This window comes from Cyanistes caeruleus, chromosome 9, assembly GCF_971803275.1.
Source record: "Cyanistes caeruleus chromosome 9, bCyaCae1.hap1.1, whole genome shotgun sequence".
Lineage (NCBI taxonomy): Eukaryota > Metazoa > Chordata > Aves > Passeriformes > Paridae > Cyanistes > Cyanistes caeruleus.
In genome coordinates, this window is record NC_141709.1 from 7,834,813 (window position 1) to 7,857,604 (window position 22,792).

At 41.5% G+C, this 22,792-nt stretch overlaps 2 protein-coding genes across 3 annotated transcripts in view; both read left to right on the plus strand.

The window, feature by feature from the left end:
- The first annotated feature begins 5,739 nt into the window (after nucleotides 1-5,739).
- The window catches only part of LOC111932472 (uncharacterized), a 50,122-nt gene continuing 33,069 nt past the window's right edge, over nucleotides 5,740-22,792 (plus strand). Inside the window, exon 1 of one of the 2 annotated variants that reach the window (XM_086842780.1) lies at nucleotides 5,740-6,469. In XM_086842780.1, coding sequence (XP_086698906.1) covers nucleotides 5,818-6,469 — 652 coding nt within the window. In that variant the 5' untranslated portion in view covers nucleotides 5,740-5,817. The remainder of the gene's footprint in view (nucleotides 6,470-22,792) is intronic. The other variant, XR_015274095.1, reaches the window with a different exon arrangement.
- LOC147651486 (uncharacterized) lies at nucleotides 18,112-22,241 on the plus strand. The gene is made up of 2 exons (XM_086842779.1): nucleotides 18,112-20,877; nucleotides 20,954-22,241. Exons 1-2 carry the CDS (start codon nucleotides 20,433-20,435, stop codon nucleotides 21,490-21,492), a joined length of 984 nt encoding a protein of 327 aa, XP_086698905.1. The 5' UTR covers nucleotides 18,112-20,432; the 3' UTR covers nucleotides 21,493-22,241.

Consider the following 22,792-nt stretch of genomic DNA (forward strand, 5'->3'; position numbering starts at 1 on the left):
TCCTGTTTTGTGAGTTAGAAAACAAAGTGAAAAGTAATTTTTTTAAGGCTTTTGAGGAATTTATAGGATTCATATACTCCCTGAACAAGAATAATGCATTTTTAAACAACATTCAATTGAATTGGCTTTGGGTTAGAAATACAAATATGTTTTGTGTAATTAAAATTTTCCCATTATCCCCAATATCTTCAACTGCTTTCTTAGATCTAAATAAATGTTTGTTTAAGTCATTGTACAACTGGGGTAAACTATTAATTTTCTATTTCAGGTAATTAAAACTTGCTTATTAAAACTGTACTGATTTGACACAAAAAGGTAAAATCCTGTCAATAAACCAAAACACATAGAAGCCTTTTTATTCTTTGCTTAACTTAGATTTTAATGGGGAGCTTATTGCAAATACAAATTAAATAGAAAATGTATCTATTTCAGCAGAGAGGAAAAAGGTAGAAGAATAGACATGGATATATTTTAAATATTTTCAAGTCTTTTGTAAAACTTTGGGGATGCATTATCTTTTTAGCTACTAGTATTAAAATAATTAAAAGTATAATAAAAAGTGTAGTGTAATCTTTACTTTTCCTGAACCTGAAAAATGCAGTTTTGTTTAATATCTTCATTATTTTTTAATAAATATTTTGTGTACAAACAATGGCAAAAAACCCCATCAACTATAATTTGTCTTGGAGGCAAAGTTGAATAGTTATTGAAGCCTTCTAGCAAATGTTCCCTGCAAATATGGGCAAATATTTCTATGTCTGAGAGCAGAAGACACCTGGGCATACCAGAGCCAGCCAAGGTCATCCCACCACCACAACCACTGCAAAGCAAAAATTGATATTCCAAAGTAGGGAACCTGGTAGTAGGTATTTGGACCTGTTAGCTGTTTAAAAATAAAGAGTAAAAAATATATTTAAAAGACTTTTCTCTGGCATTTCATATTTTTCACATCAAATTAACAACATTTTATTTGAGGATAAAATCTAAAAGTAGAAAGACAATCAAAGTGAAATAACACCTAGATATGTTATATCATTTTTATTGTTGGAAGGAGAAAGAGACCTGGATTTGTAAATAATTGCAATTCCTTTGACAGTCCCCGGTTGTTCCTGGAAAGTTTATAGGGATTAAGAAGTGATTTGTCTTGCTTCCACAGGAAGTGCTTTGCAACCATGAACGGGTTATATACTTTTTTGTGATGGGTTTAGGCAGTTCCATTAATTTACTCTCTTTTGCTTTACTCACTGTTTTTAACTCTATTGACTTGAAAAGAAATTGGATAGATAATAGGATTGTAAAGTCCTGGAATAGGTTGGTTCAGAAGGAGCCTTAGAGCCCATCCAGTTTCATCCCCTGCTATAAGCAGGGACACTTTCCACTATCCCAGGTTGCTCCAAGTCCTGTCCAACCTGGCATTGGACATTTCCAGGGATGGGGAGTCCACAAACTGGACAGATAAATATTCCTGGTAGACATGTTTCCGCAGTTTTGAAACATTATAATTTAAACAATATTGTAAAAATATTATAATTTAAACAATAATTTAAATAACGGATTCTCAGAGGTGATTATTTTTTACAGTACTATTTAGTCAGGTGTGTATAAATCATGCAATAGTCTGGTTTCTAAAATTCTACAGCACACGAGCTGCACTCCAAATGCTTCACCCACTATTGTTTGTCCAGGTAGATAGTGTCTCTGCCCTGTATGAGGAATGCAGCTGGAAAGAGTAGTGTTACAGTAACTCAGAAAACTTTTATATTACTGTTAATGAAAATTAATTCTATGTTCTGTGTTTGTCTCTTTATGAGTTTTTCACTTTCAGGTTTTTTTTATTGACACTGTAACCTTTGGAGGAGAAGACTTTGCTCATCTTCATGATTTACTGGTTCCTTATAGCCTTGGAGCAGACATTCACCTTATTAATTGTGATGACTAAATGCTTATTTTTCAAAAAAACACTGGAATTCCCAACAGCTCCAGGGCTGACCAAGTGCACAGCTTTTGAAGTCTTTGACACTAGAATATAAACTTTTCACTACCATAAATTCAGATCCAGCCCTAGTCTCTCTGCCTCCAGAAGGAAGTGCAGGACTTGTCTGCACATTGTTGTTTTTATAGTAGCAAAATGTGTGAATAATGGCTTGGCAACACATCCTTGGGAGAAGCAACATAAATTATCTCTGAGAGAAACAAGATAATGGTGCAACAATAGAGGCTGGAGAATATAGAGAACTTTATGCAATTTGTTGGTGAGAAGATTCAGAAGTGATGGATGCCCTGTAATTACTGAGCTGAATGCAAAATATATTTTGCAGGTCTACCCAATACTTAACTGATATAATTCCAAAATTTTGCTTAAAAGTCTCACTGATTTAATAGTTTGTGGACCCGCAGCTCTCACCCTTGAAAGAACATTTATTGTCAAAAATGCTCCTATTTTAACACTCACTTTGATGCTTGTTTCATTGCTTCCCACTTATTATATTTGAGAGAATTTCTATAATGGAAGCATTGGAAGTTCACAGATGGTTTCATCAAAATGTTTAAAACATTCACATGCTTTTATCCTGCAAGGGTTATTACCAGGCACTTTTTATCGGAAAATGCTTGGTGCTCTACCTACAAAATTTTGTATACTCAGGGTTTTTTTCCATATCAGATGCTACTTTGGAAACTACTTTGATCTCAGAATCCCAAGGTTGTTTGGGTTGGAAGTGACCTTAACAACCATTTATTTCCAACCCCCCTGCATGGGCAGGGACAGCTTCCACCAAACATAAAGGAGGATGTCTGGATCATAGGAGAGTTGAGAGTTTGGTCCTTTGTTCAGCTATGGTGTTCATCAGGACCCCCAGGTCCTTCTCTACAGCAAAGCTGTCTTCCAGCCATGCTATGCCATGCCCACCATGGACTACAGCATGGAATTTTTTTCTCCCCATTTAGCACTTCCCACTGTTGAATTTCATGAGGTTCCTGTTGGAAATCCTGTAAAAATGAGGGGCTCATCTACTTCTTCCCACTTAAGAGGTCTGTAGCACAGTCACCACAGTCAAGGAATCATATATTCACAGGATCTCTTGGGTTGGAAAGGACCTTTAAATCTCATCCTGTTCCACCCCCTGTCATGGGCAGAGACACCTTCCACTAGACCAGGCTGCTCCAAGCCCCATCCAGCCCGGCCTGGAACACCTAATATTGCCCATGTTGGTCTGTCCTCTCCTGGCTCTGAGCTTCTCATTTCCCAGTTCCTAGTTTAAAGATCTCCTTTCCAGTTGGGCCAACCTAGCAAAGATATTTTTGTCCCACTTCTCAGGTGTTTCTTGTCTCTCATGCACTTGTCAGTCTTCAACGATTCCTGTGTGACCATAGAAACCAAAATGCTACTTTCACCATCCATGATTTGACCTCCAGAGTTGTCCAGTCATCTTCAACATGACCCTCTCAGGATCAGGAGACCATCTGCTCCCGACCATCACTGGTTATCCAAATCAAGAAAATTTCAGTGCAGTTGCAAATAAAACCTTCAGTTTAATATTTCTGAGACCTTCTTACCCACTTATTTTTTGGTTTTCCCCAGCTACACTGTGATTCAGACTTCTGTGTAGCAGACGGTGGAGGTTATGAAGTTCCATTATGTTAAAGGTCACAGAATTCTTCTGGGCATGGTTCGACTGGCATCACCCAGCTGAGGGATAGAACTGTGCCAGCCAAACCTTGAAAGTACTAAAATTTTAACTAAGAAATATTCTCATATTTCACTGGATGAGCAGATGGATATGAATCAGAAGAAAATATATGTGTGTGGAAAGATTAAATATATTTCCTTAAGGAATGTCAGGGCTATGTTAACAAACTTCAAGAATGCAATGGAAGGACCTGACAAGATAAATGAATTTGAGGTTTTTTTGAAAACAAAGGGTGAATATTTATGGATATGTGTGCCTTCAGGAAAAAAGGAAAAAAAAAAAAAGGGGTAGATGTATTAAACATATGATAAATTTCAACCACTCTAACTTTAATTTTCACTCCATGATTTTCTAAAGCTATTAGAAGCATTTTTTCCCACTGGAGTTCAGCACAGTAACACCATGGCAGACTTAACACAGATGTGTGTGCCACATTCCCACCAACTTCCAGCTGTGTTTCTGCTCATATGAAGTTTGCCCACATCTGCTATCAATTTTAATAGCTGATCTAATGCTTAGTTCTAGACTTAGGGTTTACACTGCAGTAACATGTCTATCAAATGAAATCAGAAATGAATTGTTCCATGCAATTATTTTGTATTGAAGATGACAATACTTAATCTGAAGAAGAAAGGAGATACCATACTGGAAAATTGCAATTTCCATGGACAGTTATAATTTTCTGGGTTTGAGTTTGATGACGTTAATAACATAATATAAAATAGGTAATAACCTCCCAGTCTTGGAGGTCCTGTTTTCTTATTATCATTACCAAAGTAGGAATTAGATATTCCTCAGTTCTTGACAGTCCTGGCCTGTCAAGCTACATGTCCATGGAATAACTATCACATCATGCAATTCAAAAATGAGTAAAATTAAGCTTAAGCATGATCTGTGATGCTGCAAAGTGTTTGGGAAATCACCCTCACATGGAAATGGCCTTGAGAGGTGAAAATTAATCCTCCTGTCTAATACCACTGTGACCACAGGGTTCAGGAACTGAGAGAGATGAAGTTTCTGATGTTTGCAATGGTCAACACCAACATATGTGACATTTCTTCCACTTATTATGCTGACCTTGACAAGTTTTCAATCAGCAGAACATTTCTGTAAGGCCAGTGAGCCAGGCATTGGGACTGGATTGCTTCCAGGGGTGCCTTCCCATGTCAGCAGTGCTGGGATTTTGTGGGAATGTGTAAGATATACCTGCACTTGGATTTGAGCAGTGGTATTAACATAGGATATTTTGTATTTTTTCCTTCCCCTACTAATTTCTACCATTTTTTCTGACTTCTCACCCTGTTGAGATAACCTTTCATGGGCTGCCTATCCCAAGAGTGATGTCATGCTCTCAAGTGACCAGTGCAGAGCCAGTCACAGTTTTATCTTTGTTTTTCCATGTATTATCCTCTAAATGTAGCTATAATGAATTTATAAAGTACTATCCTTGGAAATGCTCAAGTGTGCTCTATTTTCAGAAGTGTTTTAGAAGCATTATTTTTAAGAAGCATTAGTCTTAAGACTGAGACTGTAACAATAAGATCTTTTTTCAGACAAATGTATGAAAATTAAGGTCCTTCTAACATCTGTCTGTTTGAATACACAGTAGATACAGCTGCTCTTCTCCAAGCAAGGAAAGCACTTGTAGTGCAAGCACTTCATGGACTGAATGGAGAGGGAATAAGTGTGATTAATAACCAACCACTGTTAATTAGCAGCCTTTCTCCTACTCTATGCCAGAGGGCCTGGTAGTATAAATGACTGATTCCCTACAGTGCCAGATAAACACAAGTTCATTATCCTTAATTTCAGTTTCTTTTTGCAATTTCCCCTTTTGACAAGAAATAGGTATATGAAATCCAAGCTTTTCCAGATTCATAGGTGTTTCCTCACTTGAGAGTGTGGGCCAGCACAAGGATAGGATTCTTGATTTAGTAAGATTCATTATTATTTTAATTATTTAATATTAATTTAACAATTTCATATTAATTTATTTAATATGAGGATTCCCGATCATTTTCACACCCAGAGAAGTCTACTTAATGATGTCACAAAGAAACAAAAACTCTTACAGCAAGCCAGAGATGATTATGTCATTAATGGATTGGTATGAGCTGGTATAACCTTCATGGAAGGCTTGGAAACAGCAGTTCCAGAGTGCCAGGATGGGTCAGGCTGGAAGGGCCCAGAGTGGCTCATGTGGTGCCACCTCCCCGCTCCAGCAGGGCCATCCCAGAGCCCAGGGCCCAGGAGTGTGTCCAGAGGGCTCGGGAATATCCCCAGGGAGGAGACTCCCCAGGCTCTCTGGACAATCTGCTCAGGGCTGGGCAGTGCCCAGGGCAGAAGCTCTGCCTCCTGGGCAGGGGAATTGCTGGGCTCAGGCCCTGCCCGTGGCTCTGGTGCCATTGCTGGGCCCCGGAGCAGAGCCCGGGCCCTGCTCTGCCCCTCCCTGCAGCCAGGGCCAGCCAGGCCTGAGGGCCCCTCTCAGCTGGGGCTCCTCTCCAGGCTGAGCAGCCCCAGCTCCCGCAGCCTTTCCTGGCCACTGAGATGCTCCAGGCCCTTCCTCAGCTGCGCAGCCTCCGCTGGCCCCGCTCCAGGAGCTCCCTGGCCCTGCTGTGCTGAGGATCCCATTGGACCTGTGTCCCCCAGGACACTCTGCTGTTCAGGGGCAGCTCAGTGTCCACCAGGACCCCCAGGTCGTTCTCCACAGTTGCTCCAGCAGCAAATCTCTTCTCCGTTGATTTTAGAGCAGACCACTGAGTGCTTGATCCATCTGTTTTGTGAGTTCATGTTGTTTGGATTTTAGGTTGGGTTTTTTGGAGGGGAGGGGGAGCGAGGCACATGGAATTATGTCTGGATCTTTTGGAAATAGCATTTCAAACTCATGTAATTTTTCTGTATATTGTGTTCTAGCACTTTGCCATAAATATTTAGCAAGAACTCAAACAAATCTGCATCAGGTTATAATACTGCAGTTTCCAGGTGCAGACAGAACTTACCATCAGCTTTCAGTGTGCTGAAAACTGCTCTGATCCTTGGCTGCAATGATAAGCTGCCGATGCATTCTGCGCTTACAAGTCCCTGACTCCAGCCTGCATAATCAGATATTTACATTAAACTTTATCTAAGATTTATACATAAAAGGCAAAAAAAATTAAATATATAATAAACTTCTATTAGTTTGGGCATATTTTCCAAATATTATGTCACATCTGAATAACTTTTAGAGCATTATTTTTCATATGTAGTCCCAGGTAGTGGTGACATAACTTAGGCAATTAGGGCAAAGACAATATGAACTTCTTGAGAAGACTTAATGTGAGCCTCTACAGAGGTGGGAACAACTTTTTGAAGATTGTTATGTTCATTGAAATGTATATTTTGCATGAACAAAGCTATCAAAAAGCACAGATAAAATGGAGTCATTAATTTCATATGGGAAAAGAGGAGCTTTGTGTGAAATGTTTCAGCATTTCTAAATGAAACATCCCCTTTCATTTTAAAGTAGCGTTTTCATTTTTAATTGATTTTTTAAAAGTTAATTAGGTCTAAAATGAAATAAAGCATTTAATTACATGTCAAATTGAAAATATTTAGTTGATTAAAAATTTTCTTGGTCCAGAACTCTTCCAAGGATCTAACTCCTGAAACTAATTTTCTCCTTGACATCTAATGTTGATCTGAATGTTCTTGTTCTACTTTTGAAAAACTCTGAAGTCATTTTGGAGAATAAACTTCCATGGTGAGGAGTGCAAGGTCTGGACACACCTTTAGGATCTTAATGCACACAGGTTTTAATTTACTTTCCCAGTGGAGGGCACAACAGAACTTCTAAACACCTTAGGTGTAACCATCCATGTGCACTCAATATTTGGGGTGTTAAACATAAATATCCAGGTACACCTCCTCTCACAGGGGGGAATTTTTCTTCTCCCTTTTGCTGCAGTCTTCCCTTCACCATTCCAAGTTATTCACAGGTCTGTGGATACATATTCTCTCTGAGCTTTCACATCATGGGATGCCCCATACGCTTCCCTTGGACCTTCAGGACTGGTTTAAACAATTATTTTACGCATATGTCTGTCTAACTCTTGGCAGACTCTGGTGGTCTCTCCCCATTTTATTCCAAACAACCAGGAAATTATATATTTTACAGTCACACTGGGTTTTTCCCCCTGCAGTCTCTCTGACACAGGTTGTATGTCCCATCTTTCTCCAAAGTCACTATTAACCCCCATTGTGGGCTTATTGGACTGTTTCTCCCAAGGGCATGTTTTTAACATGGCTGGAAAGTGCCCATTGGGAAAGGCCCTGGGATGCTGGTGACAGAGGCTGGACAGGAGCCCAGGTGTGCCCAGGTGGGCAAGAGGCCAATGGCCCCTGGGCTGTCCCAGCCCTGATGTGGCCACAGGCCCAGGGCAGTGACTGTCCCCTGTGCTGGCACAGCTGAGGGACCTCAAGTTCTCTGCCCAGCTCCAGGCCTTCATGACCAGACAGACCTTGAGGGGCTGGAGTGGGTCCAGGGAAGGGAACAGAGCTGGGGAAGGGTCTGGAGCAGCAGGAGCAGCTGAGGGAGCAGAGGAGGTTCATTCTGGAGAAAAGGAGGCTCAGGGAGGACCTTCTGGCTCTGCACAACTCCCTGACAGGAGGGGACAGCCAGGGGGGTCGGGCTCTGCTCCCAGGGAACAGGGACGGGAGGAGAGGGAACGGCCTCAGGCTGTGCCAGGGGAGGCTCAGGTTGGACATCAGGAGGAATTTCTTCCTGGAAAGGGTGGTCAGGCCTTGGCAGGGGCTTCCCAGGTAGGTTTGGAGTCCCCACCACAAAGGTTTCCAGGGAAAGGCTGGACGTGGCACTCAGTGCTCTGGGCTGGGGACAAGGTGGGAATCGGACACAGGGTGGAGTTGATGGCCTTGGAGGGCTTTTCCAACCTCAGTGACTGTGAGATTGTCTGTAAAATATGTGATACACTATATGACCTCAGGTCATCTAGGGGCTGTATCAAGGATGAACCCCAAAACAAATATCAAATCTTCATTTTAGTTGAGATCATTTACCCTAAAAATTTATTGGAAATGAACATGTAATTTCATTGCTTCATTTTATAAAATGGGTCTCCATAGTAAAATACCAGAAGAAAAATCTTTGAAAAAAATCATCGCAACAAGACTTTAAAAAATACTTAGTGAAATCAATTGGATAGTTATGGTGCTGTTGCCAATGTTTAATATTTGGGGGTTTATTTTCCTTATATATTTCACAAGTTCTTCTGGGTAATAATTGCCAGCGCTGCTGGACACATAACTGCATTTAAAAGGCTCTAAGGGAAATACTGTTTAGGAAATATCTAGTTATTTAAATGTGATTATTAGGCATGAAACAGATCAGCATTACATCGGTGATGACACATTTTGCAGCTCTTTTTAAATACTCATGGAAAAATTTCATCTTGCCATGGGCTCTGAGCAGTTAAAACTGTTCCTAAGTAATGAATATATAAACATATGTCTGTATGTATCTGTATTTATATCTTCACTTTTCAGGGTGCAGATAGGGCTGTTTGGATTTGCTGTTAGAAATCTTGGGACTATTAGGGATGCAAATGTCAGACTCCTTGAAGGCAGAAGCTGTTTGGTTCTAAGTTAAAGTTTATTTCCATACTTCCAAGTTGGGAGTATAAATGTTGCAGTTATTTTTTAGTCACTTTTATATGTTCATGATGCTAAATTCCTGCAGATTTGGCATTTTTCCCTGGACTTTGCTGCATAATGTATCTTTCCAATCTAACATTTGTCAGGAAGAGAAAATACTTTCATGCTAAGTTGGGTAATGTGCAAGTCTCAAAATGAAACCTCTTCATAAGCTGAACCCTGCACTCCATATGGACGTGTAAACTGACAAATGTGCTTTATGCAAAATTATGGGATGAATGGGAAAAACATGTAGAAAAATAATGGGACTAAGGCACAGAGTGATTGGAGATCAGCCACAGTAGACAGTCATCTTTGGATAGCTCCCCCCAAGCCATAGCTTAGAGGAATATCATGGAAATAATCCCTTATAACAGACCTCTTAACTTTACTTCCATCTAACAAGTGGAAAACCTCAAAGCAGAGTTCTCATGGTTCAGTCAACACCTCTTTGCTCAACTCAATGGCCCTGCATCTTTTTTTATTACCCAACAATGTAGCTTTTTATTTGTAGAGAATACATATTATATGTATATTTTTTTTTCCTGAAAAGAACCTCACCAGCACACACAATGCACATGCTGGTAACCTGGACAGAAAGGTTTAGAAATAATTGCAAATATTAACCCCCTTACTAACTCCAGGAAGGAGTTCCAGCTATAAGGGCATGGCAGCAAGACAAAGCTGGCATTTTTTGCAGTTGCAGGTTGGGAGAAGCTTCTTCTGGGCTTTCTTCTTGCCAGTGTTTACTACAGAGTAAAATATTCATGAGTAGCAGGTGTAATGCATTAAATATGATGAGTCTGCAGTGGGAGAATGCTCCTGGTGAAGGAATAGGAAGTTGTCAGCACAGAGATGTGCTTGTCTAAGGAGATCTGGATGCAAGGATATGTGGATTGCAGGGCCCTCTGTTTTGGGAGAGTTTCTGGTTAATGACATGGAATAAGAGAATCTCCTGAGTCAGAAGGCACCCGCTAGGATCATCCAAGTCCAGCCCCTGGCCCTGCACAGACACGCCAACAATCCCACCCTATGCATCCCTGAGAGGGTTGTCTAAATGCTCTTGGAGCTCTGGCAACATGGGGTTTGTTGGGGACATGTCTATTCCCTGGGGAGCCTGTTCAGTGCCTGATCGCGCTCTGGGGGAAGAACCTTCTCCCAATATCCAGGAAAACCTCCCCCAGTACATTAAAAACTACTACAAGTTTCAAATATTTCTTGAAAGTTCACACTCTGTTCATCTCTGTGCATGATTCATCAGCAAACTCCCAACTGCACCAGCTGGCTGGGCTAGTGGAGGAGTAAACCAGAATATGGAAATATTCAAATTTGGAGTTGAAGACTGGATGAGAAGGAGCCCAGTTTATAGATATTTAATATTGGACAGGATCAAAGTCAACTCCAGGGGCTGAGGAACCTGTGGGTGTGAGCAGGGGTATGAATTCAAGCAGTGAGGGAGCACCAGGAGCAAAGCACAGTCCTGTCAGCCCCAGCCAGCAGTGCTTCTGTGTGCTGGGAAGGGCAGCTGGACTTCCATGATCCTTGTGGGCCCCTTCCAGCTCAGGGTATTCTGTAAAGAGAAGGTGCTTGCCCACGGCATGGAAAACTATCCTCTGGGCCCAGTGCTGCTCATGGTGACACTCCCCACACCCAAGCATTGGTCATGATGCTGAGTAATCCGGGAAGCATCATCCAGCACATCCCCTTTTTCCAAGGGTTCCATTCCCTATAGTTTATAGAAGTTTTAGAAATGTAACCACAGAAAACAAGCTGCTCAGTAACCAAATCTTGGCAGTCCAAGCCAATGGATGTTTTGCAGCCAACTCCAAGTATTATATTTAACGTTTAAACTCTTTTTCCTTTAACTGTTCCTCCCCTCATCCTTCCAGACTCCTAGTAATTGAAGCTTGGAGAAATCTGAAAAATAGCCCCAAGCTCCGTTTAACACTTTTGTACTTTTTCCCTTATATCACAATAACATAGGGTTCATTAAGCACCCCATGAATATCATTATTGAGTTGCATCAGACACCTTGCCCTTGCCAAGGGCTATTCTTTTTATCAATGTACCAGCCCTTTTAGTTTGGGTGCTTTTTCAAAATATGCTTTTATTTTTATTAAGCTTGATGATAATGGCATATGTCTCAAGAATGTATTTGGACTGCTTCAATGTTTACCTCTGTCAATTCCCATTTGAATACATAGACAGTTCCAGTTTTCTAAGCCACTGGCAACACCAGCTGGGTGCTGTGGAGAACTTGCTGAGAAAAATTATTAAAAAAGATAGAAACAAGACAGAAAAATTATCTGAAACTTCTTGCATGTGGCTCCACATTATTTGCTGGTGTTTGTGACACTACGAAATTTGGTGTAAGTGAGGGAAGAAAGAACTCTGGGGTTCTGGAAGAGAAAATAGTGCTCAGTAAGAGCAGCATTACAGCAGTTTGGTATAAAAGTAATGGCACAAAGTACCACAAGTAATGAAGGAGTTTAGAATCACAGAATCCTAGAATGGTTAGGGTTCGAAGGGAGCTTCAAAGTTCATTTAATCCATCCCTCCTGTCATGGGCAGGGACATCTATCACAGGATCAGGATGCTCAGAGCCTGTGGAGAGCTATTTCAGCCCTCTGATCATTTTTGTGGGCCTGCTCTGGACATGCTTTAATAGCTCCATGTCCTTCCTGTGCTGGGCTCGAGGGCTGGAGGCAGCTCTGCAGGTGAGGTCTCACCTGAGAGGGGCAGAGAGGCAGAATCACCCCTTTCCTGATGCCCACACTGGGGGATCAGCCCAGGGCAGGGGGGTTCTGAGCACATTGCTGGGGGCATGGCCACTTTTTCACCCTCCAACACCCCCAGTTCTTCTGAGCATGGCTGCTCCCAATCCCATCATCCCCCAGTCTTCACTTCCATTGCCCAGATGCAGGACCTTGCTCTAGACCTTTAGAACTTCATTAAGTTTGCATGGACCCACTATCCAGGATCCCATCGGGGTCCCTCTGGATGTTATTCCTTCCATCGACTGTACAGACTGCACCTCTCAGCTTGGTATCCTCTGCATTTGCTCAGACTGTTATGAATAATCACTGTTTTGTAGTATTCTGACAGTACAGAAAACAAGAAAAAATGCACCAATAATGGTTCATTTCAGCCAAAAATTATTACTGTATCTCAGGAAATAAATATTGGATATTTTTCATATAAATTCACACTAACCTGGACATCTGATAATTATCTGCTTACTTTAGTTTTAATGCAACCTGGATAATTTTCAGCCAATTCCAGGTGCTGTATCCTAGCCTGACCAATCCACTGCACAGAGAGCTTCATACAAAGAATGAAAAAAGCTGTTTGGGAGGTTTAATTCTAGGCATGTGCCAAAAATGTTCTGTTTCCACTAGAGAGCATTTGTTCTGTGTTTCTCAGTGTTCAGCTGTTGGTCAGAGCTCCTAACACCGACCACAATGTTCTTTGTTTAAAATATCTGTATCCAAATTTAGAACATTTCTGATAGACTTAGAAATGTATTCTTGATGCTTTGAAATATCACAGAACCCCAGAATAGTTTGGGCTGGGAGGGACCTTAAAGCCCATCCAGTCCCAATCCTGCCAGGGGCAGGGACACCTTCCACTACCCCAAGTTGCTCCAAGCCCCATCCGACCTGGCCTGGAACAATTCCAGGCAAACCCAAATCATCCTGTGATTCCCTGACCCTGTGATTTGGTACATCATCCCTTCCAGATTATGCATAAATTCATCAGCTTTTTCCACTTCTGCAAACCATAGAAAGCTTGAGAACAAACCACAATGAATTAATTTAAAAATATACTCACAAAAAGCCTACTTATTACAGTTTTGAACTTTGCCACTGATTGCAGAATCATTTTGTGGTTAATTAAGGATAAATTGTAAACATTCTGGCAGCAACAGAAAATTATACAAAGGAGATTCAGTCACCCTCTCCCAGTTTAGAAGGAAGAATAAAAGAACAAGGAAGCCTCTGGCATCTTCAGCAGATAATGGCAGACTTGATTAACTCCAATTTCTTATTGAAAAGAACTCAGCTGGTATAATTAAGTACATTTCATATGTCTTAGGCAGATGTTCGTGAAAGTTTTTTAAAACAGACCCATAAGAGCACAAAAAATTATTCCAAACTGCAAAGTTCTTTTTTTTCCATCCCTGGTTCAAGCACATACCTAAATCAGGTGCTCAGATTTCAGCTGTGAGAGGAATGTCAAGGAGATTGTACAACACATTTTCTTTCACCCTGAGCGCCTTGACCTTACGCTGGGCTACAGACATGCAAAATAATACTTGATAAAATGAAAAAAATCAGAATACCTATTATTTTAATTTTAATTCCAATTTAAATTTTTAACTATTTTTATTTTATTTTATTTTATTTTATTTTATTTTATTTTATTTTATTTTATTTTATTTTATTTTATTTTATTTTATTTTATTTTATTTTATTTTTACATGAAGTCTTATTAGGAAGAACTTTGGGTTCTTTCAGCTGCTGTTCCATGCATATGTCCCTGTGAGGTTGGGATTTTGTTCTAGCTTCCTGCTTTAGTGGGCCAGGCTGCCTGTGTCAAGCAGCACAGCTAAAAGCCTATTTCTGATGTCTCACTGGGGCTCTCTCATCTGCTAATGTTTAAAGATGTTAATGTTTAAAGGTTTCTGTAATTGTGAAACACCATAGAAAAAATAATGAACCTGGTCTAGAATTAATTCTAAGCCTAGGCTTAATGTTGTCTAAGAAAAGCTCAGTGTAAGTGTAATTTTGTTTTCATCTCCAGCACTTTCTTCATGAACAATACTGTCCCATTCTACTTTTTTTCCATTTTTCCCTCTTTCCTAAACTTTTCCCAGGAATTAAGGGCAGTCTGGTGGACAGAGCTATTGCAGCAGCTTTTGTAGTTCCTGTGGTGGATATCAATGATTTTGTGACCATTTTACTTGGTAGAATAATTTGAGAAAATTCTTACATTTACCTTCTGTTTTTTCTTTATAAGAAGACAATTTTTATTAAGAAAGTATTAGACAAGACCCATATATATATATATATATGTATATATGTATGTATGTAAAATATAAGTTTATATTTTACATTTATACACACATTCATAGATGTAGAGTAAAAGTATAAAAAGTATAAATTATAAATATATATAAAAGTATAAAGTATAAAAAGTATAAATGAGAAATAAACTACTACTCAGTGATAAGTTACTAAAGGATTGCTCATTCTGAATTGTGAGGAGAAGTGAGAGCACCAACAAAAAAGTAGATTCCATGCAAGTCAGGCAAAAGATGTACAGAGAAAAAGATGAGTTTTAAACATAAGATCACAAACATGAATATCCCACTCCTCAAAACAATCTGTAATGGCTGAGCAGTCTCCCACAATGCAGGAATTTCAGTTACAGGAAAACTGATGTATTTATTTATTTATTTGTAAATATAATACATAAATAAACAAAAAATATCAAGTCACAGGAAATTTTGATTAAACAAAGACTCTTCAGAGCCAGGCAAGCTCTGGGGGTGGATGTATCTCCTTCAGGTTGAACCACAGTCCAGCAGTGGAACAAGAACTTATTTATATTGTGCCATGCAGTACAATCCCAGGTGATTGTAACAACGGGAGCCCAAACCTAAATGGAATCACTACTCAAAACTTTCAGTTGTGGGTTTTTAGGAGCCTCCCTGGGTCACACAAGGGAACCTGGATGTTGGACAGATCAAGTGAAATATGCTCACTGTTTTTAGCTGCTAAGGCAGAGAAACAGGGCTTTGCTTTCTGACAGCTGCTGCTACCTCTTCCATCCGAGGACTTTGATCAGCTCCATGAACAAAGAACACCACTGGACAGTAGGAGATTTCTTTGTGAATTGACTTCTCTGATATTGACTCTGCTTTTTCTAAGTTTCATCATGAGAGGACAGAGAATTAGTTGCTGCGGGGATTCTTCTTTTTGTTTTTGTTCTGCCTGTATGAACATGAAAGAGCCTTGTTTGTGTGCACATTTGGAATTCCTATGCACTCCTTCATTCTTTGTTTAAAAAAAAACCCAAAATACAGTATCTGAGGAGCTCATGCCCTTCTTTCTTTTCAGTTGAGTATGCAAAACTTTCAGTGCCCATCTCAAAGGGTTGTGAAAGATGAAGCAGGGGTTAAAATGTATTGAGAAATTGTTAATTTTAGTAAATAATCCTGGATCATAATAAGGGATGATCCATAATTGTCTCTGTATATTAGGAAAATGTCAATTATTTAATTGGTTGTAGCTCTCCAAGCATTTTCTCTTTGGCCTTCTACACACCCCCAGTACCTGTATGAGTTTGTAAGTAAAGATTGCTGCCCTGATAATTTATGTGATGACAATTTAGACCATGGCCACTGAAACACATAGTTACTCTCATTATCTTCCTTTAATGTGTTTTATCATGTGCCATACACTTTATTACCCAGCCTTCAGGTGTTAAGAGTCAGCTCCATATGCCAATGATCTGAAGAGAATAAATCAAAATAACCTCACCTCAAATAATATGTTTTTCTATGACATTTGTTTTGAAAAAAAATAAATATTTGAATGCTGTATCCTTATTGACAGCCAAGCCCATACCACCATAAAGGATCTTTCTCTGCATTTATGTCAGTTTTAAATTCCATTTCATATTGTTAAAGATTAGTCAACAGTGGATTCTTGCAGTCATTTAAAGCCAAGTTCTTTGCTTTATTTACCTTTGCAATAGCCATCAGCTGTGTTTTGCTGTAGGTTTAACTATGCAACAAAATATATTTTTAAAAGTATTCTTACAATAACAATATCATTATGTATTGGATCTATATTACGTTGCAGTTGTCTTGTTTTTAACTTGAACCCTTTGAAATACAGCAGAATGTGAGTCAAAGAAAACTGAATGAACAAGAGTGTTTGGGTAATCCACAGAATTTATTTATCCACATTCAGCAGAGGAGACAGCATTTACTCAGATTAAATATGCCTTTCCTGAGACTATTCATAAACTGTTTTTCCCTTTTGTTTTTCTTCTGTTCAAGCCCTCCAGTTACAGTTGTTGAGACTAGACAAGGTATCTATAATGGGATTAGATCCCTGTAGCCCCAGCTGAACAAAGCTGGTCACCTGGAGTACCTTGCCAATCATAAACAACATGACAGATACAGGTTTTGGAATTAAATCAAATTGAATAGAGGAGAATAATTCCAAACAGAAGGGACCAACAAAGATCATTTTTCTAACTGCCTGAGCACTTCAGGGTTGATCAAAAATATATTATTAAGGGCACTGTGTTAATGCCTTAAGCACTGCCAGGCTTGGGGCATCCCCCACCTCCTAAGGAAATCTGCTCACTACTTGACCACCCTCTTGGTACTTCTTAATATCCACTCTGGATCTCCCCAGACACAGCTTTAATCATTCCCACAGCTCCTGGCACTGGGTCCCAGGAGACCAGAGAAGCGTGTCCCTCTCCATGTCCCCCAAGGAAACTACAGAGATCCATGATGTGACCCCTCAGCCTCGATTTCTCCAAAGCAGACAAAACAAGGGTACTTAGCCACTTCTTACAGCTAGTACCTCCCACCCCTGCCTCCAGGGTTCTTCAGCCAGATGTGTCCCAAATCTCCTCAATCCTTTGACATCTGTTCTTCAACCAGCTCTTCACTCCGTGCATCATGAACCTGCTCATCCCACAGCTGGACACCTTGGCCAGAGGGATGCTGTGAGGGACAGTATCAAAATCCTTACTAAGAACCAGGAAAACTACATCCAGTGTCTTTCCTTCAGGCATGGAGCTGTGACCTTAACACAGGAGGGGACCAGATCAGTTAGGCAGGTCCTGCCCTTTGGGGGCCCATATTGATTGTACAATGGCCTTTCAATAGCAGCCAGTGTCATTCTCCATATTTTTATCATGTGTTGAGTTTAGACTCCCAGGTCTGTAGCACTCTGGGGTCTTCTCACATGTCTTTCTTGTGACTGGAGAATTTGGCTTGTTCAGTTCAGCTTCTGGAGAAGAGAAGCTTTGGGGTCACCTCATTGTGGCCTTTCAGTGCCTAAAGGAGCTGACAAGTAAGGGAGACTGACAAGACAAGGGGGAACAGCTTCCCACTGCCACAGGGCAGGGCTGGATGGGATACTGGGCAGAAATTGTTCCCTCTTAGGATGGGGAGGCCCTGGCACAAGGTGCCCAGAGAAGCTGCTGCTGCCTCTCTATCCCTGGAAGTGTCCAAGGCCAGGCTGGATGGTTCTTGGAAAAACCTGGGACTGTGGAAGGTGTCCACTTCCACTCTTCCCTATGCCTGATATCCCTGTCTTCCTTCTGGCACAAAACAGACACTGGACCTACCTCAGTTCTGCATGTCAGGACTTTTGAAGTTCTGTTTGCCAGCCCAGGTTACTCCTCTATGAAATTTAAAAGTACATTTCATAATCCCATGAAAAGGCTTCTTCCTAATATCTTCAGAACATAGCACCTTCAGAACATAGCACCTTCATCTATCCTTAAAAGCTGTCCCCTTATCTCAGTCAGAAAATTCAATTTTACCTTTTATCACTGGAATAATGCATTTTTCAAATACAAAAACAATAATAAATCTGCTTCCTTGTGTTTAGCCAAAACAAAGCAATAGCATTTCTTGGACTCCCATCTGCACTGGTTGTTTCCCTCTCTTTCTTTTCTCTATTACATTTACATAGAAAAATTTTTTGCATTCTTCTTTCACCATAATCACCTATCTTTTAGAGTATTATTTGTTCTTATATCTTATATCTTATATCTTAGACTGGAGATATAAGAGATACAAGTACTTCTTTCTTAACACAGGCCCCAGATTCTATTGGAATCCAGTAGAAGTTAGGTTTCCAGTTTCTCATCACCCTAAGGGATTTCTGAACAAGACAAGCTTATATTTTATTTTTTTTTTTTTTCCCACTCTATTGTCACTGCCTTCCTGAACAGCTCATTGCTGTTTATGACTGCTTGCTCTCTTATCTTCCAATCCAAACCCCATTCTTTTTATTGGCAGAAATATCCTTCTCGTGCCCAAATTAATGGTTTCAAAAAGCCCTGAATGATCCAATTGCATCTATCCATTTGATCTTTGCACTTGGTCTATTTATTCTCAGATTTTCTGTGCTATACCAAGTGTTCCTTCCCTTTTCGTTTATTCTCTGCATTAGTTTATATATTATTGGATCCATAAAATTCCACAAGATTTTATTCCATATTATAACTAGATTCTGGGAGGGTGGAGGGGCAAAACAAAGATCAAAATACACAACAATAATAGAGGATTAAGAAAAAAAATAACCACAACAAAACATAACAGTCAGTTTTTAAATAAAAAAACCCCAAACTTCTGAAATACTGTCTGAAGTAAAAACCACAAAGACAAATCTATCTCACATTTACTGACAACTCAGCTAAAACTCAACTTTCATTTATCTAGGGTTCTCTATGTAGTACTGGGAACTAAGGCTTTATTTACCAAGTGAATTCAATGGGTGAAGTAAAAATATGTGAGAAGCTTTGTTAAATGAGAACAAATATCTCTGTAATGCACTGCTGTGTTTTGGACAGGAGCACAGAGAAAGGGAAGGTACCAGTCTGCCCATTGGGCTCTCCAGGCTGAGAGGCATCATCTGACTGAACAGGAAGGGCACTCTTTCCAGCTATGAGCTTTTCCAAACTCTCTAGAGCATTAGATTCCACGGGATGTTTCCACAGATATTTCTCGAGTGTCATTATGCAGCCCGAGAAAAAATTATTTTCCCCTTAGTGTATTTAAATGTGCTGCAATGATATTGGTAAATCACTGCTCTCTGATTTTGTATTTTGACCCTTTTTCTCCTCCTACCACTGAATGTTTCACCCCTGGCACTTCTTTTCTAGATTAGGAGCCTTACATTACTATGTTAAAAAATTAATTTGATCTCCACCACCCTCACAGCCCGTCCCCATATCTCTTCTACTTATTTTACTTTCTTTTCTTAAGTTGTAAAGCAAAGCTACATGTAACAGGAAAGAATTCTGATTCTTGCTTGGTTTTTCACACACAGTTTGTTTTTGAGTGCTACAAACCAACTTATTCATTGAGCTATATAAAGACAAAAACTTCTGACAATGAAAATCTCTGTTGTTACCTTAAACTAAAGAGGAGGTTCTGATTTATGGCAACAGCACCAGCACTGGGCATCCTGCCGCACGGATTTATTTACAAGTGCAGATGGAAAGATATGTTTGTGCAGTTAAGTGCTCATTACATACCAAGCAGCTGCTTAGGAGTGCCTGGGGTAAAAATGCTGATTGGGGTGCTAATAAATTATTCCAACTGAACTCTGAGCAGAGAGGCCTTTTCACTGGTGCAGATGATGTTGAGCATCTGTGTATCCTCCAGTAACTGTTCCCAGCCCCCACTGGCCTGTGGGCAAAGTTACACAAGAAAAACCCTGTGGGCAACATCCATTTTGGCTCTCCTTGTTACCTTCAGTTTTAATTTTTCATTTTCTGTGGCTCCCAGCAATTCTGTTGTCTCTTGCAAGCAACATGTTCCTAGAGAGCTGAACAGGAAGGAGGAGCACAAAGAGACAGACAGGGATTTTCTCACTCCAGTTCCACATGCCATTTGCATGATTGTGCCTGGAAGGGATCAGATCACTTCTGCATTGATAAATCTGAAGCGGAGATCAGAACTGCTCCATCCAAGGACAGGCTGGCACTAAATGCTGATGCTTGTCAACACCACACAGTGTTGTATGCCTGTCACATAGTCATTAATCCGTTTTACCTGCTGTGTATGTAGCAACTGACACGGGAAAGCTGCTGCTCATCTTCAGCTATAAAATTTGGGAAAAGCTGAGGAGAAAGCTCTTTTGCACAAGAGATGCTTAAATACTGTCTTTAAGTTGCAACTTGTGATTTGTTTTTGTAGATCAGTGTCTTGGTTTGAAAGACAGGTGTCTTTCAAGGAAGGCAGGAACCTTCCTTTTCTGCATGAAAAACGTATGACCCACTTCCCTCCGAATGATTATAACTTTGAAATTATGGGTGTTTTCAGGCAAAGATATGGGAAAAGGAATACCAGTTCTCTACAGTGTGTGTAACAAGACAGATAAAGAAGAAGAGCAGCAGCAGCAAGGAGCAGAGCAGGAGCCCAGCCCCTCCGCTCCCGGCCTCAGGCGCTGCCCTCGCTGCAGTTCCGCTCTCAGCCGCCAGGGGCGCTGCCCTCGGTGCAGTTCCGCTCTCACCCGCCAGGGGCGCTGCCCTCGCTGCAGTTCCGCTCTCGGCCGCCAGGGGCGCTGCCCTCACTGCAGTTCCGCTCTCGGCCGCCAGGGGCGCTGCCCTCGCTGCAGTTCCGCTCTCACCCGCCAGGGGCGCTGCCCTCGCTGCAGTTCCGCTCTCGGCCGCCAGGGGCGCTGCCCTTGCTGCAGTTCCGCTCTCGGCCGCCAGGGGCGCTGCCCTCGCTGCAGTTCCGCTCCTGGCCGCAGGCGCTGCCCTCGCTGCAGTTCCGCTCTCACCCGCCAGGGGCGCTGCCCTCGCTGCAGTTCCGCTCTCGGCCGCCAGGGGCGCTGCCCTCGCTGCAGTTCCGCTCTCGGCCGCCAGGGGCGCTGCCCTCACTGCAGTTCCGCTCTCGGCCGCCAGGGGCGCTGCCCTCGCTACAGTTCCGCTCTCAGCTGCCAGAGGCGCTGCCCTCGCTGCAATTCCGCTCCCGGCCGCCAGGGGCGCTGCCCTTGCTGCAGTTCCGCTCTCACCCGCCAGGGGCGCTGCCCTTGCTGCAGTTCCGCTCCTGGCCGCCAGGGGCGCTGCCCTCGCTGCAGTTCCGCTCTCGGCCGCCAGGGGCGCTGCCCTCGCTGCAATTCCGCTCCCGGCCGCCAGGGGCGCTGCCGGCTCCCGGCCGGGCATGGCTGCCATGGCTCCCCACGCCGCCAGGGGGCGCTGTGCCCGCCCGCATCTCCCTCACGTGGTAATGGCGGCACAGCCGGCACCAAGAGATGGAAATGGCGCTTCCTTTGCAAACTCACGGCGGACAGCCGGTCCTGGGGCCCCTCCGCAGGGTGAAATGGGCTCTAGCAGGAACCTCTGAAGCGGCAGCTGGAATGGCAGAGATGAGCAGATCCCAGAGTATCCGAATGAAATGTATCAGAAACTGTAGGAGGAGCCCAGAGGGGGATGGTTGTTGGGGTACAGCAAAGCCAAGAAGCTCTGAATCAGCGGCAGAGAACAGCAGGGCTGGGTGGGGAATCACACCCCCAGCCATGGCTGATCCTTGCGTCAGGGTGTGCAGAGAGGACCAAGTCTTGTTCCCGGGTCCTGGCTCTGGGCTCCCCCACAGCAGGGATGCAGAAAAGTGAGCCAGCAAGCCCAGTCACGGTGCCAAAGGGAAATAAACAGAATGAAAGAGGCAAAACCCACAAAGCAGCAGTACCCCAGGGAGCAAGGGAGGGAGGGAGGGAAGGCCTCAAAGAGATGTTCCCCCTTCCTGGTCTACCTTTCAGCTCACATCTCCCTACATGAAATGTGAAGGGGAAAGTGTTTGATCCTGTCTTAATTAATCTCAGACATGTTGCTAACTTAAAAATTATCTTCTATGACTCTTCTAGATCTAATAAATCTTTGAATTTTGTCCTCTTAATATTTCCATTTTTTAAAATTCTCTTTTCTCTCCTTATATATTTTCTTTGTTTTTGCTCATGTCTTCCCCAGCTAAGAAAACAAATTCTCCTTAATCTTTTCTACTTTAAGAAGTATTCACGAGATGCTTTTTCTCTATAGTGAGACTAAATAGATGAAAAATGTAATTTTTAATTCACCAGCCAGAAAAAAAAAAAAAAATAAGCATGAGAGGCTGAAATGTATTTTTTCCTGATCAAATCCTCCACCTGACCCTCAGATCCTGGAAATCTCAATTAACAAGCTTTCTCTTGACAGTATGAAGTCACTAAAAAGTGAGAGCAGTGTTGGGATGCTTTTTAGACATTGCCAACATGCATATTTACACTTCAGCTCTTTTTCTCCTATTACTATCGGGTTCTTGTTTTCTTCAAGTAAAATAAAAAATCTAGCTTAAAAACCAACGTTTTCTGTTTGTGTACTGAATAGACAAACTCCAAAAGCCAATATTAAAAAAAACCCTCTCCAAATCAAATCCAACAAAAACTATAAACAGAAGTAATTAATCACATATATGTTCAACCTGGAAGGCACTTTTGACTCAAAATTGTTCTGACACCACTTCTTTTAAGGCTCTGATTGTAGGACTTGTCTCTTCCTGCTGAAAAAATCCTGGAGCATTTGGTAGAAAAGCTTGAATTAGCAATGATGCCATTTTCAGTTAATAAGACGTTCTCTCAGTTTCCAATAATTGGAAGCTCTCAGATTCCTTC

Excerpts from the sequence above, each read along its gene's own strand:
- LOC147651486 (XM_086842779.1), top strand. The coding sequence starts at position 20,433 with ATGATTATAACTTTGAAATTATGGGTGTTTTCAGGCAAAGATATGGGA. Across the intron at positions 20,878-20,953 it reads GGGGCGCTGCCCTCGCTGCA|TTCCGCTCTCGGCCGCCAGG; the intron begins GTTCCGCTCCTG and ends CCCTCGCTGCAG.